The following is a 20,628-nucleotide window of genomic DNA, read 5'->3' on the forward strand; positions in this document are numbered from 1 at the left end:
TTTATTTTCGATGTTTTTTTTAGTATCTCTAGGAAATCACTTTCTCCTACTCATATAGTACCTGTTATGGAATTGCAAGTTGAACGATACTCCTGGGGCTGCTGGAGCCTGCCTGGAGAGAGCTTGCAAATAAATCAGCAACCTCAAATCCGTCACGACTCTGATCGACAGAGTCTATGGCTACTCTAAGGCTATCGCCAGAGTCGACGGCAAGGTGAGATGGTCTTTGCTGTATAGAACCCAGGTTGTCTTAGCAGAGTTCAGTGTTGGATAAGAGGTGCAATGCAGGCAATACCTGAACAGGATATTCAGACAGCCAGAGGGTAAACAGAAAGTCCAAGAGAGTGCAAGTGGATAACAGGTGTTGATGTTAATAGATGTTCTAGATAATTTTCATATGACTTATGCCTGTTTGTAATTATATAATTGATATATATCGCTGTATTATTTATCCTCTACATCTATACTTGACTGAATGAGTTAAATCTGGTTTCTTCTCATGCCCTCGCCCTTTGTGCCTTTTGACCAGTCGGGCCATAAGTAAGTATGACACCACACTTCCAGCTTGTGTGCATACACGGGGGAGGGACTACGGCTCACTCCGTTCCGGCGTCTACATCAGGCAATGCAGCGTGATGAAGTCATCACCTCTGTATCAGCCTGTTGACGCCGGAGCGTGGTTGTGGCCATCTTGGACCCTGCATCTGACATTACTTCAGCTGCACTAGTGTTTTGATTTAGGTAATTGCCGTCCTGCAACCCCCGATTGGCCAACCATCAAATAAAGATTTCCCCCTGCTAGGATGACTGCACGCCTGGACGAATGCATCGCCGAAATGCACATTGGGGTGGCATCTTCCTGTGGAGGAATCCTAGAATGGGTATGCGCTTATGTTATTTCTAAGCTATTTCAATGACTCTTACCACATGGGTTGTATATTAGCCACATGGGTTGTATATTAGCCCCATGTTATGTGCCTACCTTATTACACGTACCATTGTAATCTCATCATGGGTATGCTCTTATGTTACTTCTCAGCTATTGTAGTGACTTTTACCACATGGTTTATACATTAGGCCCATGTTATGCTTCTATGCAAATGTTAACTCATTACATGTATTACTGTTTTCTTTAATTTGTTATAACTATTGATCTCCTCCACGGTCTAACGCCATTTGTCATCATCGTATCGGGCTTTAAACAAACTTTCGAAAATATATATAAGATTTGCTGTGTATAATTGTTGGCAGGTACATGGACGTGTATGTGTATATATATATATATATATATATATATATATATATATAAAATATATTCAATATTAATTCAGTTTTTTGCTTTTTTAATGTATAAGCATGTTACCTCTAGTATCTCCCCATCCAGTTACCCAGCAAAAATGACCTGGGCGCAGAGTAATTTCTTTCTTAGGAAGGCAGGCATACTGTATAAAGTGGGTGGTCAGTATGTCTCCTACAGGCTTGACTAATGCAATGTCGTAGTCCAACTCATTTAGATGGGGGTAGCGGAAACGTTCATGTCTGTATATGCGCTTCACATCGTAAACTTTTTCCGTAGGCTCTGAACGGTTGAGGTTATGCTTCCCAAGGACGATCCTCCAGTTAGCGGCATCTTCTGCCTTCCCCCTTTTCAATCAAGAAATGGCAAATTTAGAGAGCGATGCAAAGTCTAGTTTTATTTATATATGTATATATATATGTATATATATATATATATATATATGTGTGTATATATATATGTGTGTATATATATATATATATATGTGTATATATATATATAATGTGTGTATATATATATATATATATATATATATGTGTATATATATATGTGTGTATATATATATATATATATATATGTGTATATATATATATATATATATATATATGTGTATATATATATATGTGTGTATATATATATGTATATATATATATATATATATATATGTGTGTATATATATATATATATATATATATATATACACACAAACCATACAGAAAAATTGGAATTAGCATATCAAATTGTGTTTATAATATATATAGATATATAACATTTTCATTTTTTGCTTTATAGCCATACTAATTACTAGTTTTACCTATGAAAATAAAAGAGGCTAAAAGCTTATAGCAACAGTTGTATTCATAAGGTTCCTAGGACACACCAATTATATATACGGCTTTAGCTTGATCCAGTAGGTTTCAGATTCATTTTTTACTTTCTCCTCATCTCAATCTATTTATTTGTCCAACTGATTGCTATTTTATTATCACAAAACCAAATTTTCAATGGATGGCCTGCAATTTTAAGACTTACTTCTGAAAACAGTGGGCCGCAGTGAGGACCCAATTTTTGTGAATGAGCGTCCCACCGCAGACATGAACATATTTCTTATTTCCCCTAGCCCGAACCTTAAAAAACAAATGCACAATTTATTTATTTTAAACTAACATAACATTTTGCACAATTAAGGTAGCAAATCGCCATCTGTGATGCTGCAAGTCACACAGTAAAAACCAACAGAATAAACAAACATGTGAATGTCCAGGTAAGATCAAAGGACAAGTGCCTAATAATTTAAATAATGACTTAAAACTGGGCATTAGTAGAAGGTATTGCATTACCTTCAGACATCCATAGATGATACCTATCAGATTGTCCACGATTGCTAGTCTGACAGGCAATATTACGGGGTTGTCTGATTTTTAGGCAGTAGCTTATAGTATGTTGTTGGTTATAGAAGATAAAAATAAACTAATGTATAATAGTTGCAAAGAAGAAATAAAAATTTTACCTGTAAGGAAACCTGCCATGGCCAAGAGAACGGGCGTACTTCATTCCCAGACACAATCCTTCCAGCCGTGTTTTGTTGGAAAAATGCAACCCCGCAGTCTGTTGGCCAGTCTAAGGAAAGAAAGAAACGACTCAAATCCCAATATGACTATTCGAATTGAAATGGTTATCATCCATAACACATTAACAACACTGGGTATAGGATTCCATGAGCATGTGGCTCTGGTATTGTACATTAGTGGTTGTGGTAGTTGTACATTTTCCTATGTGACATCAGATATGCCACCCACTAGAGCTATCATTTTGCGCTATTTGATTACCTTTGCAATACATTTCCCATTCATTATTGGCATTTAGGGTATGTGCACACGCTGAGCCAAAAACGTCTGAAAATACGGAGCTGTTTTCAAGGGAAAACAGCACCTGATTTTCAGACTTTTTTGAGCAACTCGCGTTTTTCGCGCCGTTTTTTCGGCCGTTTTCAATAGAGTCTATGAGAAAACGGCTCCAAAAACATCCCAAGAAGTGTCCTGCACTTCTTTTGACGTGGCTGTAATTTTACGCGTCGTCTTTTGACAGCGACGCGTAAAATGACAGGTCGTCAGCACAGTACATCGGCAACCCCATTGAAAGCAATGGGCAGATGTTTGCTGACGTATTGGAGCCCTGTTTTTAGGCGTAATTCGAGGCGTAAAACGCCTCCATTACGCCTGAAAATAGGTCGTGTGAACCCAGCCTTAGTCTTGCACGAGTTACTGCTTGTACATAGAGTACAGCGGGGTTGGTCACATGACGAAGAGTTGTGTCGTCATCGAGGAAGACTGTGCAACTAGATTGACCGGAATGTATATTAGCCACGTACTCACATACTGCAGTGAGGACACTGCTAATAATTTTTGCTCCCCACATAACCCCTAGAAACACAAATCAATGTGTGAAGGATCATTAGCATGTATATTGCTTGCAAAAATAATATCCTTACATAAGATATATTATATATATCAGTATATTTCACAAAGAACTTGAATCTATGCAACAAGATGGAGCCTGCATCAGGGACACGCCCATGGAAGACACCGCCCTGGGATGCAGTGGCGGATCCTCATATGGGCGTTTTGGGCGGCCGCCCGGGGCCCAAGGCTGCACGGGGGCCCATAGCTGCCCAAACCGCACACAAGTGAAAAAAAACTCTCCAGGGCTGCTGCCGGTCGAATTCTAGCGGTCATCGGTCCCACGTGCTGCTGATGAAGAGGAGGGGGGGGGGGGATGTGCAGGGGGAGTCATTTGCGGCCAGGGAACAGGGGCACAGCACATCAGCTGTAGAGAGCAGACTGTCAGAGATTGTGATTGGCAGGTGCTGGAGTCTCCCTGACAGTCTGCTCCTCTGTGCTGCTGTGCACTGTCCCTCCTGTCCTGTCCAGCAGCTGCCTGATAACGGCAAAACTGAAACTAGAGGGTGAAGGACCTGTGGTGACGTCACAGTCACATGATTAAGGTCCTGGAGGCTGCCAGAGACAAGCACCGCAGAGGAAGAGACTGTGGTAAGTGTGTTTATGTGTGTTTATGTGTGTGTGTGTGTCATAATGTAAGTCTATATAGTGTGTGCTGTGTATATAGTGTGTGCTGTGTATATAGTCTATATAGTGTGTGCTGTGTATATAGTGTGTGCTGTGTATATAGTGTGTGCTGTGTATATAGTCTATATAGTGTGTGCTGTGTATATAGTGTGTGCTGTGTTTATAGTGTCTATAATGTAAGTCTATATAGTGTGTGCGTGTAGTGTGTGTGGTTTGAATATATAGTGTGTGGTGTTAGTGTGAATTGTATATAAGGTGTTTAATCTCACATTTTTTGTGTGTCAAATAATTTCCCACCCATAGAGCCCTCTGCAGTAAGTCAGATGCTCAGAACCCCCCAAGCAGTATAATCTCCCCCATAGAGCCCTCAGTAGTTATTATACTGCAGGGGGGGGGGGGGGGGGTCAGAGCGTTTAATTGACTGTTGAGGGTTCTATAGGGGAATAACTCCTTCCCCCCCCAGAGCCATAAGGGCGGATTTACACGAACGTGTAATACGTCCGTGCAACGTGCGTGCTTTTTACGCGTGTCGTACGGACCTATGTAAGTCTATGGGGCAGTGCAGACCGTCAGTGATTTTTGCGCAGCGTGTGTCCGCTGCGTAAAACTCACGACATGTCCTATATTTCTGCATTTTTTGTGCATCACGCACCCATTGAAGTCAATGGGTGCGTGAAAATCACGCATGCCACACGGAGACACCTCCGTGGGACGTGCGTGATTTGCTCAACAGCAGTAAAACTATGATTGCAAACAGAAAAGCACCACGTGCTACAAACATACAGAGTGTCATAATGATGGCGGCTGCGCGAAAGGCACGCAGCCGCGCATCATATGGTGATGACACACAAAGCTGTTAAGTGTCTTTTGCGCGCGCAAAACGCCACATTTTTCGCGTGCGCAAAACGCACACGCTCGTGTAAATCCGCCTTAAGTGTCAGACGCTTAGACCCTCCCATAGGGCACTCAGCAGTCAGATGCACTGGGGAGGGGTGTCTGACTGCTTAAAGGGTAACTAACGAAACTTTAAAAAAAAAATTACATGTCATAGTGACATGTCAAATGTTCTAATCGGTGGGGGTCCGGGCACTGAGACCCCACCAATCGCTGAAACAAAGTGGCAGAAGCGATCAGGTGAGTGAGGAGCCACTTTGTTTCTGATCGTCTTTCCTCTGATAGCCGAGCATGCGGTCTATGGGCACAACAGAAAGTCTATGAGTCCGTACACCGCGACGAGGAAAGACAATCAGAAATGAAGTGGAACAGCGCTCACCCGAGCACTCCTGCTGCTTTGTTTTAGTGATCGGTGGTGGTCTCAATGCTGGGACCCCCATCGATCAAAACTTCTGACATATCACGCTCACTATGACACGCCAAATGTTTTTTAAAAGTTTAGTTACCTCTTGGGGACTGAATTTATTGGTTTGAGTTAATGTATGGGCCTGGGTCTTAATTTGCTTAGGGGTCTGGGGTATAAGACAATTTATGGTGTTTAATTATGTCTGAATTTTTATGTTGCTATAGATGCTGAAAATGGCTACAGAATCAAGGGGAAAAGATTTCTCATCAGGAAACTCTGCAGTCATCAGGAGAAGTCGCCATAGCGGTCTATGTCAGATGGAGAAGAAAAGAGAACGACCCATCAGCTGCAGCTGTCACTTGGACTTAACTGTCATCACGGGAGGTCGGACCGGAGTTATCGGTAAGTCAGAACGTCTTTTTTTTTTTTTACAGGTTCATGGATTTTCGGAGCGGAAGTCACTGTCCATGGTGCTGAACCAGTTTAACGCTTTCAGCACCGTGGACAGTGACTGTCTCCTGACGTCGCGTACCCGAACATTTTTTACCGGTTTCGGTCAAAACGAGTTTGGCCGAACCCGGTGAAGTTTGGTGCGCTCATCTCGAATTTGACACTCCGTTTGGATGTTTGTAAACAGAAAAGCACGTGGTGCTTTTCTGTTTACATTCAGGAGTTTGACAGCTCTTGCGCGAATCACGCAGTTCGCACGGAAGTGCTTCCGTGCGGCATGCGTGGTTTTCACGCACCCATTGACTTCAATGGGTGCGTGAGTGCGCGAAAAACGCACGATTATAGAACATGTCGTGAGTTTTTTTCTGCGCACACGCGCTGAGCGCAATTCACGCATCGTCTAAACTGCCCCATTGACTAATATAGGTGCGTACGACATGCGTGTAAAGCACGCCCGTCGCACGCGCGTATATTACGTTCGTGTAAATGAGGCCTTAAACTGTTGCTCTTCAGTTTGCTACACCATAGCAATTTTGTTATGGTTTCTGTGCAACCTGACTAACAGCACTGTCATGCCCTGCAAGTAACTGCAGGCACGAGTGGCTCTCATGTACTCAACCCGTGCATTCTAAATATTTGCTACCGTTACTTTCACTGTAACCACAGTTTGTTTACAATTAAACTGTTGCTCTTCAGTTGTTACAGCATAGCAATTCTGTCAAGGTTTCCAGCACATCACAGCAGTGCAGCCTCGGGCTGCCATTTGTGCTCTTGATTAGCACAATAGATTACAGCTATAAAGCGCTGCTTGTAGGCTCCTGTTCACATTATACAGCAGTACAGCCTTATAGCAGTGCAGCAGGTTATTATTGCCTAATCCTGCGGTACTGCCACTTTACAATTTATTACTGCTTTGCAAACTCAGCAATTTTGACACCATACTATATATAGCCAAGGTATGTGAGTTTGGGGGTCACTCACACATACCTCTTACACCAAGGATTTTTACAATTATCTCTATTTTAATGCATACAAATAAAAGTTACATATTAATTCAGATCATATACTTTCTCCCTCTTCCCTTCCCTCATACATATGAGACTATCAATATGTAGGGACACAGCCCTTTGACATGGGGAATCGTAGCACTCATTTGTCAATGCTCACACAGAAAGATGGTGTTTAATATAGACATGACGTGGCAGGGCGGTGGTGGACAAGGGGGCCCAAGCTTGAGGAACATCCCAGGGCCCATGATTTACTTAATCCGCCACTGAAGAGGAGTGTGCAGATGAACGTCACAGCTGAATAGAGCCAATAGGGTTTAAGCATGTCCCACATTCCTACAGAGAAGATTTGTAACTCTTAGTGAAGTAGGAAGTACAGCTGAAATTTATTACACAGAGGGAGGATCTTTACAACCACTACTCTGTCTGGTATAATTCTTCCACGCATGCACTCAGTTTCCAATTTACGGAGGTGGTTATTCGGTGTGGAATAACAGGGAAAGGAACCCTGACAGTTGGCGCCCAACGTGGGGCTACACTCGAGGGGATCTCGGAATCCGGACAACCGACGATCCCAGGTTGAAACGGACGACCCGGGACTGCCCACTGAAGGAGACTGATCACCTCCAAAATAACACGGTAAGTCAGTTGATTTTATAAATCTTCGTCTTATCTGTGTTAGTGGACGGTCTTGTGGGAGTCTGTAGAACCCTGGTCGGTTGGCTGGATTAACTCAGGCAACAGGAGAGACATCCCCGCTGTGTGGTCACGAACCCGTAAGAAATTAGTCGCGCCCGACTAAGCATCCTCTGGGTAATTAGGGACTAGATAGAAAATATAACCTGTCTTATACAGGGGCACACAGGGTGTGTAGAACACTGATAAGACGTGTGATAAGTCGTGGGTAATATTATAATCGGTCTTATACAGAGGCACGCGGGCATGCGGGGTGTTTAGAGCACTGATAAGTCGTGGGTAATATTTTGGCCAAACCACGGTGAACCGGTCACTAGAGGGTTGCAGACCAAAAGGTGTTATATAAATTACGTGAAGGATATAGAAGGTTAGAATGGATGGTTTACGGTCCATATTCAAATCATCAGGATCATCCGTACCCGATCCTATTCGTATGATTTGGTGAAGCGAAGGGAAGGGAAACCGTATGTGAGTAAAACGAAGAAATTGATGGAAGTGTGTGGGATGCATAGGGGAGGGCGGCTACAAGCCGGAGAATGGGCAAAAAGTATTCGAGAGAACAAAGGGAAGTTGGAAGATAGTAAGTTGATGGAAAGTGCCTTAGCATGGCAGCGGACGTCCATAGCTGTCAGCAAGGAGGGATTTGCAGAATAGGAAGTTAGGAATAAGAAAGGCATTGTATTATATTATATGCATTATAAACCATAGGACCTGCCACCGACCCAAAAAATGGCGACGGTCCCTCATGTTGGGTGTGTCCTTATTGTGGGCTGCAAAACCCCCTCACAGCTGAGCAATGTGTTTCCTGTGGGAGAAGCCGCCCCCCACGCCCTGATGAGGTCACGCCCGGCCCAACCAAATCAGCCTCCCTAAGCCCAACCCCTTCCGCACCCACGGACACGCCCAATACACCCGGAACTGACATTAGTACGTCACCGGAAGCCCCCGGCGGCCATCTTACTACTCCACAGGAAGCAACCATAGAGACACCATTATCACTATACCCAGTTCTTACACCGGAAGGTGTCTATTATGTCCCGAAAGATTTTGTGCCCCTTTTCCCGATTGTCCCAGCTATGACTGGGCACTTCCCGTCCATAGACGACCTTCTTAATAGCCCGGCCTTTCAACGAGAAATAGAAGAGAGAAGGAGTCGGCTTGAACCGGATGAGGACACTGAATCCCAGCATGAGTTACATGCTGTGAAAGAGGAACGTACGTTCCCCCTCCTGGTCAGTCAGATCACAGCCCGTGTCAAATTTAACATACCGGAGTCCCTACCATTGGAGGAGAGGGATACTTTCTCTGATGCGGGACACCTGCAGTACTGGGAACCGTTAACGGAAAGGATGGTGTGGCATACTGACACTTTGTTGATGGCAGGAATGGGCGATATTCTCACCCAGCGAGTGGATGCAATTGTCAACCCAGCCAATAGTAAGCTCCACCATAAGCGAGGGGTGGCCAGAGCAATAGTACTTGCCGAAGGTGTCGGAATTCAACCTGACAGCGATCTTATAGTTCAGGAACAGGGCCCACTTAGAGTCACAAATCTAGTAACCACATGCCCAGAAGATCTCCCCTGCAACCTGATAGTACATGCAGTAGGCCCTGTGTATGAGCCAGAGAATCACGAGCTCTGTGTTCAGCAGCTTCAGACAACTGTCCACAGGATTCTAGATCTCGTCAATCATAGAGGCCTCACAACCATAGCACTCCCAGCTATTAGTGCAGGCATTTTCGGTTTCCCACCTCAAGCATGCGCACAGGCAATTGTTCAGGCCATACGGCATCACCCAGTAGTACCGTCTCTGGAGGAAATCAGATTAATTAGCAATGATGATGTTACTGTCGAAGCACTGAAGCAGGCTGTGCAGAACATGTCCAAGCAAGTTATCCCCTCACCTTTACTTAAGGAGACGTTCCCTGAAGACCCGGATGAACTGCTACCTGGCCTACCCCGCCCACCGGTCTACCCACCCCTCCTACAGCCTTACCTCTAGTTCCCATATCCACATCCACCGTGATTCTTCCTGATGCGGAACTGCCTCGGGATGTCGGGATTACCACAGCCGCTTCCTCCGCCATCCCCGGCTCTCCTCCACCTACGACCACAACCATGCCCCAAGGTGACGCACTCAACAAATATGTGGCCCTCAACCCGACGCAATTGAACCAGATTGTGAGCCAATTCCCGGACCCGGACAAGAATCCTATGCCATTCTACAGGAGACTCAGACAAATTCAACAGACATACTCAGCAGCATGGAAGGATTTGCAACTCATCACTAGCATCAAGGATGGGGACAGTTTCTGGCCCATAATCCAGTCTGACTTAGATGATATACAAGTACCAAATCAGGAAACTTATGAATCAGGAGATGTGTTTTACCGCCAAATGCAATGGTGGGCCAGGGATAGGTTAAAGTAATTACCAAAGTAATGATCACAGAGCACCTACATGTCACTACCAAAGTAATGATCACAGAGCCCCTACATATCACTACCAAAGTAATGATCACACAGCACCTACATGTCACTACCAAAGTAATGATCACAGAGCCCCTACATATCACTACCAAAGAAATGATGCAAATACATAAACCACTACCAAAGTAATGATCACAGAGCACCTACATGTCACTACCAAAGTAATGATCACACCGCACCTACATGTCACTACCAAAGTAATGATCACAGAGCCCCTACATGTCACTACCAAAGTAATGATCACATAGCATCTACATGTCACTACCAAAGTAATGATCACAGAGCACCTACATGTCACTACCAAAGTAATGATCACACCGCACCTACATGTCACTACCAAAGTAATGATCACAGAGCCCCTACATGTCACTACCAAAGTAATGATCACATAGCATCTACATGTCACTACCAAAGTAATGATCACAGAGCCCCTACATGTCACTACCAAAGTAATGATCACACAGCATCTACATGTCACTACCAAAGTAATGATCACATAGCATCTACATGTCACTACCAAAGTAATGATCACAGAGAACCTACATGTCACTACCAAAGTAATGGTCACACTACACCTACATGTCACTACCAAAGTAATGATCACACAGCACCTACATGTCACTACCAAAGTAATGATCACATAGCATCTACATGTCACTACCAAAGTAATGATCACATAGCACCTACATGTCACTACCAAAGTAATGATCACATAGCATCTACATGTCACTACCAAAGTAATGATCACACAGCATCTACATGTCACTACCAAAGTAATGATCACACAGCACCTACATGTCACTACCAAAGTAATGATCACACAGCATCTACATGTCACTACCAAAGTAATGATCACACAGCACCTACATGTCACTACCAAAGTAATAATCACAGAGCCCCTACATGTCACTACCAAAGTAATAATCACACAGCACCTACATGTCACTACCAAAGTAATAATCACATAGCACCTACATGTCACTACCAAAGTAATGATCACACAGCACCTACATGTCACTACCAAAGTAATGATCACAGAGCCCCTACATGTCACTACCAAAGTAATGATCACATAGCATCTACATGTCACTACCAAAGTAATGATCACAGAGCCCCTACATGTCACTACCAAAGTAATGATCACACAGCATCTACATGTCACTACCAAAGTAATGATCACATAGCATCTACATGTCACTACCAAAGTAATGATCACAGAGAACCTACATGTCACTACCAAAGTAATGATCACACAGCACCTACATGTCACTACCAAAGTAATGATCACACAGCATCTACATGTCACTACCAAAGTAATAATCACATAGCACCTACATGTCACTACCAAAGTAATGATCACATAGCATCTACATGTCACTACCAAAGTAATGATCACACAGCATCTACATGTCACTACCAAAGTAATGATCACACAGCACCTACATGTCACTACCAAAGTAATGATCACACAGCATCTACATGTCACTACCAAAGTAATGATCACACAGCACCTACATGTCACTACCAAAGTAATAATCACAGAGCCCCTACATGTCACTACCAAAGTAATAATCACACAGCACCTACATGTCACTACCAAAGTAATAATCACATAGCACCTACATGTCACTACCAAAGTAATGATCACACAGCACCTACATGTCGCTACCAAAGTAATGATCACACAGCACCTACATGTCACTACCAAAGTAATGATCACACAGCACCTACATGTCACTACCAAAGTAATAATCACAGAGCCCCTACATGTCACTACCAAAGTAATGATCACAGAGCACCTACATGTCACTACCAAAGTAATGATCACACAGCACCTACATGTCACTACCAAAGTAATAATCACATAGCACCTACATGTCACTACCAAAGTAATGATCACAGAGCACCTACATGTCACTACCAAAGTAATGATCACAGAGCACCTACATGTCACTACCAAAGTAATGATCACAGAGCACCTACATGTCACTACCAAAGTAATGATCACAGAGCACCTACATGTCACTACCAAAGTAATGATCACAGAGCACCTACATGTCACTACCAAAGTAATGATCACACCACACCTACATGTCACTACCAAAGTAATAATCACATAGCACCTACATGTCACTACCACAGTAATTATCACACAGCACCTACATGTCACTACCAAAGTAATGATCACAGAGCCCCTACATGTCACTACCAAAGTAATGATCACACAGCACCTACATGTCACTACCAAAGTAATGATCACAGAGCACCTACATGTCACTACCAAAGTAATGATCACACCACACCTACATGTCACTACCAAAGTAATAATCACATAGCACCTACATGTCACTACCAAAGTAATGATCACACCACACCTACATGTCACTACCAAAGTAATGATCACATAGCATCTACATGTCACTACCAAAGTAATGATCACATAGCATCTACATGTCACTACCAAAGTAATGATCACAGAGCACCTACATGTCACTACAAAAGTAATGATCACAGAGCACCTACATGTCACTACCAAAGTAATGATCACAGAGCACCTACATGTCACTACCAAAGTAATGATCACACCACACCTACATGTCACTACCAAAGTAATAATCACATAGCACCTACATGTCACTACCAAAGTAATGATCACACAGCATCTACATGTCACTACCAAAGTAATAATCACATAGCACCTACATGTCACTACCAAAGTAATGATCACAGAGCACCTACATGTCACTACCAAAGTAATGATCACACAGCACCTACATGTCACTACCACAGTAATTATCACACAGCACCTACATGTCACTACCAAAGTAATGATCACAGAGCACCTACATGTCACTACCAAAGTAATGATCACATAGCACCTACATGTCACTACCAAAGTAATGATCACATAGCACCTACATGTCACTACCAAAGTAATAATCACATAGCACCTACATGTCACTACCAAAGTAATGATCACACAGCACCTACATGTCACTACCAAAGTAATAATCACATAGCACCTACATGTCACTACCAAAGTAATGATCACAGAGCACCTACATGTCACTACCAAAGTAATGATCACACAGCACCTACATTTCACTACCACAGTAATTATCACATAGCACCTACATTTCACTACCACAGTAATTATCACACAGCACCTACATGTCACTACCACAGTAATTATCACACAGCACCTACATGTCACTACCAAAGTAATGATCACAGAGCACCTACATGTCACTACCAAAGTAATAATCACACAGCATCTACATTTCACTACCAAAGTAATGATCACATAGCATCTACATGTCACTACCAAAGTAATGATCACATAGCATCTACATGTCACTACCAAAGTAATGATCACAGAGCATCTACATTTCATTACCAAAGTGGCGGATCATCATATGGACGGTTCAGGCGACCGCCCGGGGCCACCCGAACTGCACATAATTTTAAAAACTACTGAGAGAGCTATGAAGCGTGCTAGCGCTGCTGACGGCCGCTGATGATTGAGTTGGGGAGAGCAGGGAGAGCCATTGCAGGAGTGGGCTGGGCCGTGATAGTGCTACATAGATATGCTAGCAGACGTGCGGCATGATTGGCACGTCTGCTAGTCATAGAAGATGCCTCCCCGATGCTGCACACGCCGCCAGAGAGGAAGAGGAAAGCGCCTTCTTCAGGAGCCGAGGTTTAAAGGGAAGAGCAGGACAGTGAGGTTAGTGAGACGTGGTACTGCCTGTTCATCCTCCTGCCCCAAACCAACATTAAAGTGATTGGCTGACGCTTGGTGGGGGGATTATACTAACCATCTAACTGACTTCAGAGAACTCTATTGGGGGAATAATACATTTCCCCATAGAGCCCTTAGCATTCAGTTAGACGCTCAAACGCCCCCCATGCACATTTATTCCTCCCTTCATAGAGCCCTCTGCAGTCAGTAAGGGTATGTTCACACGGAGGAACTTTGCAGCGGAATCCACAGCGGATTCTCCTACGAATTTCAATGAGAGTCGGATGCTTCTTTTTCCCGCTTGCTGATTTTTTTGTCTAGCGGGAAAAATAAGTGTTCTACTCAATCTTCGGGCGGATTCCGCCCAAACCTCCCATTGAAGTCAATAGGAGGAGAAATCTTTCTGCCGACAGCAGGAATAGTTCTGCGGCAGATTTTGTGGCAGGACCCGCCACGCAAAATCTGCCGTGTGTACAGGGCCTTAGATGGTTAGACCCCCCCTTAGCAGTATAATCACCCTCCTATAGAGCTCTCAGTAGTTATTATACTGCAAGGGGAGGTCAGGGTGTCTGACTGACTGCTGTGGGCTCTATGGGGGGATATCTCCCCCCCCCCACAGAGCAAGGTTGCCAACCGTCTGTAAAATTACAGACATTCCGCAAAAATGTTTTTTTCTGACGTCCGTAACATACATGCACAGTGCAAACAAGGCCGCGGCCAAGTGAATAACGGTCTGAGTGAGGTTGGTGCTGGAAGTGGACCAGGTCAGTCACCTGACCTGAGCTGCCTTGTTTCTCTCTTCTGGATCTCACTAAGGGGACTTTTGGATCAAGTCCTATTGAGGGTTGCACCCTATACATCATATCTATATTTATCTAGTGCTATGATATCCTTGTGATTTTTTACAAGGGGGGCAAGTGGCACTTTTTACAAGGGGGGCTGTGTGGCGCTGTTTACAGGGGTGCTTTGTGGCGCTGTTTATAGGGGTCTGTGTGGCGCTGTTTTCAGGGGGGCTGTGTGGCACTATATGCAAGGGGGCTGCGTGGCGCTTTTTACAAGGGGTGGCCGTGTGGCACTTTTTACAAGGGGGAGCTGTGTGGAGCAATTTACAAGGGGGGGCCATGTGGCACTTTTTACAAGGGGGGCGTGTGTCACTTTTTACAAGGGGGGCTGTGTGGCGCTGTTTACAGGGGGCTGTGTTGCGCTGTTTGCAGGGGGCTGTGTGGCACTATCTACAAGGGGTTCTGTGTGGCACTATATTCAAAGGAGAGCTGTGTAGCGCTATCTACAAGGGGGCTGTGTGGAGCTATTTACAAGGGGGTGGGACATGTGGCACTTTTTACAAGGGGGAGCTGTGTGGCGTTATTTACAAGGGGGGAGTGTGTGGCCCTTTTTACAAGGGGGGCTGTGTGGCGCTATATACAAGGGGGAGCTGTGCCACTATTTTCAGAGGGAGCCGTGTGGCACTAATTACAAGGGGGAGCTGTGTGGCGGTATCTAGAAAGGGGCTGTGTGGTGCTATTTGGAAGGGGCCTCAGTTACTGATGGGGCACTTTCGTTGCGTCGAGCACTGAAGGATCATTATTACCATCTGGGGCGCTGTGGGTTACGAGTTTGTTTAGAGCATAGGGTATAGGTGTTGAGGATGCTGGAAAAGCGAGAAACCAACATATCTGTGTGTCAAATTCTGCAGAGACGAGTCGGGGGTGGAATAAGTTGTGACAGTGGTCTGGGCCGGATGGAGGCAAAAAGGGAAAGTGAACGACTCAGAAAACATCACCTAAGTTAGCGGGGGAAAGCTACAAGCGGAGGTGTGATTGGTGATTCTCCTAGCACAGTGCACAGGCAATGATTTTGTAATGTTTCCGTAAAAATTTTGGGCTGTCCGTGATTTTTAGCTCAGTTGTCCAGAAACTTCTGAAGTGGAGGTTGGCAACCCTGGTACTGGAAAAGTGAGAAACCAACATGTCTGTGTGTCAAATTCTGCAGAGACGTGTCTTGGCTGAAAAAAGTCATCACAGTGGTCTTGGCCGGATGGAGAAAAAAAAAGGGAAAGTGAACGACTATAATCAGAGAAAACATGACCTGAGAGTCACTGGATATAAATGTGCTGTAATCACTTATATGGTCTGCAGAGCTCCTGTGTATAACTGGAATCTTCCACTGTATAGTCACTATATGCTGGTAATATTTGTCTTTGTATAGTGATTTTTATTCAGTAACGGTATGGGGGTATTATTCAGTGACTATGTGGTTATGATGTGGTTGTATTATTCAGTAACAGTATGGGGGTATTATTTAGTTACTATGGGGTTATGATGTGGTGGTATTATTCAGTAACAGTATGAAGGTATTATTCAGTCACTGTGTGGTTATGGTGTGGTGGTATTATTCAGTTTCAGAATGGGGGTATTATTCAGTCACTATGTGGTTATAGTGTGGAGGTATTATTCAGTAAGAGTATGGGGGTATTATTCAATCACTGTGTGGTTATGGTGTGGTGCTATTATTCAGTAACAGTGGGGGGGTGGTAATTCAGTCACTAGTTATGGTGTGGCTGTATTATTCAGTAACAGTATGGGGGTATTATTCAGTCACTATGTGGTTATGGTGTGGCGGTATTATTTGGACCTTATATTGTGTTATTATTGGTAATATTGGTCTCATAATAGTGAGATGTGTTCAGTAACAATATGCAGGTCATATTTCATATAACTGTATATGTATATAGATCATTTTTTTTGTGTGAGGGGGGCTTTGAGGCTTGCAACACATCCTGGATGCACTAGAAATCAGCTATGCTGTTCTCTGCACACCACCCTCTGACTTGACTGCATTATTAATACAAAAATTCATCATTTGGGGGTCCCACTTTAACTTTGCCCAGGGCCACACTTTGTCTAAAACAGGCCCTGGCGGTAGTGGCGGTGGAGGTGGGGGTAGTAGAGTGAGTGGTGAGTGAGTCAGACTCACCACTCACCGCTCTGCTTGCACCTTTCCAGCGCTAAGTTAGTGTGGGAAAGCTACAAGCGGGGCTGTGATTGGTGAGTCACTCCTAACACGCTGAACAGTGCACAGGCAATGATTTTGTAATGTGTCCGTTAATATTTTGGTTTGTCCGTGATATTTAGCTCAGTTGTCCAGAAATTACTGAAGTGGAGGTTGGCAACCCTGCCACAGAGCCGTCAGAGATTGACGCTCAAACCCCCCTATACATCCCTCAGTAGTTATTTTACTGCAAGTGTCTGACTGCTTAAAGTGTAACTAAACTTTAAAAAAAACTTTCGACATGTCATAGTGACATGTCATAAGTTTTGATCGGTGAGGGCCCGAACACAGAGACCCCCACCGATCACTAAAACGAATCGGCAGAAGTGCTTGGGTAAGTGCTGTGCCACTTCGTTTTTTAAAAGTTTAGTTACACTTTAAAGAGAGTTGTTACAATTTTTTATTTGTTGTGTTAAAGGCTATGTAAACCTTTGAAAAGTTTTTTGTATTTTTTTTACAAAACACATGTCTATTAGGGTGATTGGTGCAACTTTGTAATTACATTTTATTAAAAATTATTTTTACTTTTTAAGATACAGCTGCGTTGTATCCTGTATACAAAGCAGCTGTATCTAGCGCTGAAACCTGTATCCGTCAGATCAGCGACACTGACGGATTCAGTGACAGTGGGTTCTCGTGATTGAGCTGTTATTGATCACATCTAAGTTCATATGCTACGGTTTTACTTTTGAAAAAAATATTACTAGCATTGTTTAGGCGTCTCGAACAGGAAAATGGGGTTGGGAGGTTGCATCACATGTAAGGGAGAAGAAGGGGGCGCAAGTTGTGTCATCAGCCCATGGCCCATGGTACACTTATTCCGCCACTAATGATCACTGAGCACCTACATGGCACTACCAAAGTAATAATCAAATATCGTAGCAATTGCATTTTTACATTAACCTCTTAACGACATACCACGTACATGTACGTGGTAGTTGTTAAAGGGAAGTGTGGAGCGGGCACATGGGCTGAGCGCGCTCTATACTCTGGTGATGGCTGTGATAGCTGGTGATGGCTGTGTAATAGCTGACACCACACTGCAACGGGCAGAATCAAAGATCACTTTGATTCCGCCAGTTTTAACACCTTAAATCAATCGTGACCATGGCATTTAAATTGTTAGGCCGGATTCACACGAGCGTGTGCGTTTTGCGCGCATTGCTGTTCCGTGTGTCATCAGTGAATGGTGCGTGGCTGCGTGATTTTCACGCATATACCATCCTTATGACACGCGATTTTGATGTTTAGAAAAAGAAATGAAGGAAGTGCTTTTATTTTTTCTTTAATTTCTTTATCTACTGTTGCGCGAATCACGCGCGACACACGGAAGTGCTTCCGTATGCCGTGTGCGATATTCACGCACCCATTGACTCCAATGCGTGTGTGATGCGCGAAAAATGGCCAAGTATAGGACATGTCGTGAGTTTTACGCAGCGGACATACGCTGCGTGAAAATCACGGACTGTCTGAACGGCTCCATTGACTAACATAGGTCCGTACAACGTTAAACACGTTGGTGTGAATAAGGCCTTAGAATCAGAGGGGCGGCCCCCTCCGATGCGCCATCGGACCCCTCCGATACACCAATGGCCCCTCCATGGCACGATCGCATGGTGCCGATGGCCGTCATGGCAGTCTGGGGGCCTAATCAAGTACCCCAGTTCTGCGATCTTTTCAGTTATTTAAAGCCCTGCCACAGGAGACTGTCAGTGTAGTGATATTATACTATAGCGATAGTATATCATGCAAGCAATCCAATGATCGCTGGTTCAGGTCTAATACATTAAAGAAAAAAACTGTTAAATAAATTGGTTTTTTTAATGTTCCAAAAAATATATATTAAAAGTTCCAAAAAATAACTTTTCATATTTTTGCCCTAAAGCAATGTTAAAAAATTAAAGGTTAATATAACTGGTATTGCCACGTCCGTAAAAGTCCAAACTATCACAATATAGCGTTGTTTAACATGCTTGGTGAAACGCCGTAACAAAAATGTTTTTAAAAAAAACATATATATATATATATATATATATATATATATATATATATATATATATATATATATATAACATGCAAATTTCTGTTTTATGGTCATCTCAGCTCTCCAAAAAAAATAGAATAAAAAGTGATCAAAACGTCACGTGTACCCCTAAATGGTATCGGTAAAAACTACAGCTCGCCCCACAAAATATATGTCCTTACATCGCTAAATTGACGTAAAAATAAAAAAGTTATGGCTCCGCAGAATATGGCGACACAAAACATCTTGTTTTTTTAGCAAATAGTTTTTTTTTCTAAAAGTGGTAAAACATTAAAAAAAATATATAAATTTGGTGTTGTCGTAATCATATCAACCTGTAGAATAAGGTGAATATGTGGTTTTTACCAGCTGATGGATGACGTAAAAACAAAACCCCCAAAAATGTAGCGTAATCACTGTGTTTTTGCCCATTTCACACCTCAAATATTTTTTTTCAGCTTCCCAGTACATTATGCAATACAATAAATGGTGCCATGAAAAACGACAACTTGGCCCGCAAAAAAACGAAAATGAAAAAACTCAAATTGGCCTGGTCATTAAGGGGTTAATAGGAAGTTTTCTGTTGATTTTTGCTTGAGAATATTATCTAAAGTGACAAACATTTGGAACACATTTCCATTGGTACAAACAATTGTATTATCAACATAGAGACAAATTATTATTTCTATGGCCAAGGTCAGCAATGAAAATACTGAAAAAAAGAAGGTTGCGTCTGGATAACATCGAAACGTCCACACCACATTTTTGCTATTTTTGGGTTTGCATTTCTTTGGTCTCCGGATCATTCTAAGCATATGTACATATTACTAACGTCTCCAACACTGAACGGATGGGACGTTTTTCCTCTTCAGTAAACCATCAGGGATCCTCAAACATAAACCTTCTGTTATCATTTCTATATATTTTAACAATACAGAAACATGTTTTATATATTTTGAATTCAGTAAATTGCAAACAAATATATTGTTCCACCAGACATCAATGTAACAAGATATGAAACAAATCACTTACCCAGGTGTAGAAACTTGGGATGGATAATATGTTGAGGTGCGGTTGCCTGTGCCAATGACAGCACACAAAGCAGGAGAAGGAGATCCTTTAAAATCATTTCCAGGTGCCTGAACTGCTGTACTGAGGGCCGTGTTGGTATTTATACAGCAGAGGAGGTGTCATTATAAGCTTTACACCGGGGACACATCACTAACTTTTGCTGTTACCAGGGTCCTGATACACATACAACAATGCACCCGGATCACAACACATGGGCCTGGATGGTTCTGCCTGTGCCTGGCATTCTACTCAGAAACTGACCACTGGGACTAATATCAGCAGTTTTATACTGGCAGGCAGAAAACAGCCTCAGTTTGGACTATCTAACGTGTCAACGCATGAAAAATAACTATAATTATTCCTAATTATTCTGGATATAGGTTCTAAATATGTAAAATACTGTCTTATGGATTGCGGC

General features: G+C 43.2%; 1 protein-coding gene across 1 annotated transcript in view; it reads right to left on the reverse strand.

The window, feature by feature from the left end:
* LOC142663957 (elastase-1-like) overlaps positions 1 to 20,268 on the reverse strand; it is a 34,891-nt gene extending 14,623 nt beyond the window's left edge. Inside the window, exons 1-4 of the mRNA XM_075842811.1 lie at positions 20,172 to 20,268; positions 2,808 to 2,917; positions 2,330 to 2,424; positions 1,364 to 1,644 (exon numbers count right to left, since the gene is read on the reverse strand). Coding sequence (XP_075698926.1) covers positions 1,364 to 1,644; positions 2,330 to 2,424; positions 2,808 to 2,917; positions 20,172 to 20,268 — 583 coding nt within the window. The remainder of the gene's footprint in view (positions 1 to 1,363; positions 1,645 to 2,329; positions 2,425 to 2,807; positions 2,918 to 20,171) is intronic.
* Positions 20,269 to 20,628: the final 360 nt, after the last annotated feature.

Source organism: Rhinoderma darwinii, chromosome 11 (assembly GCF_050947455.1).
Source record: "Rhinoderma darwinii isolate aRhiDar2 chromosome 11, aRhiDar2.hap1, whole genome shotgun sequence".
Classification (NCBI taxonomy): domain Eukaryota; kingdom Metazoa; phylum Chordata; class Amphibia; order Anura; family Rhinodermatidae; genus Rhinoderma; species Rhinoderma darwinii.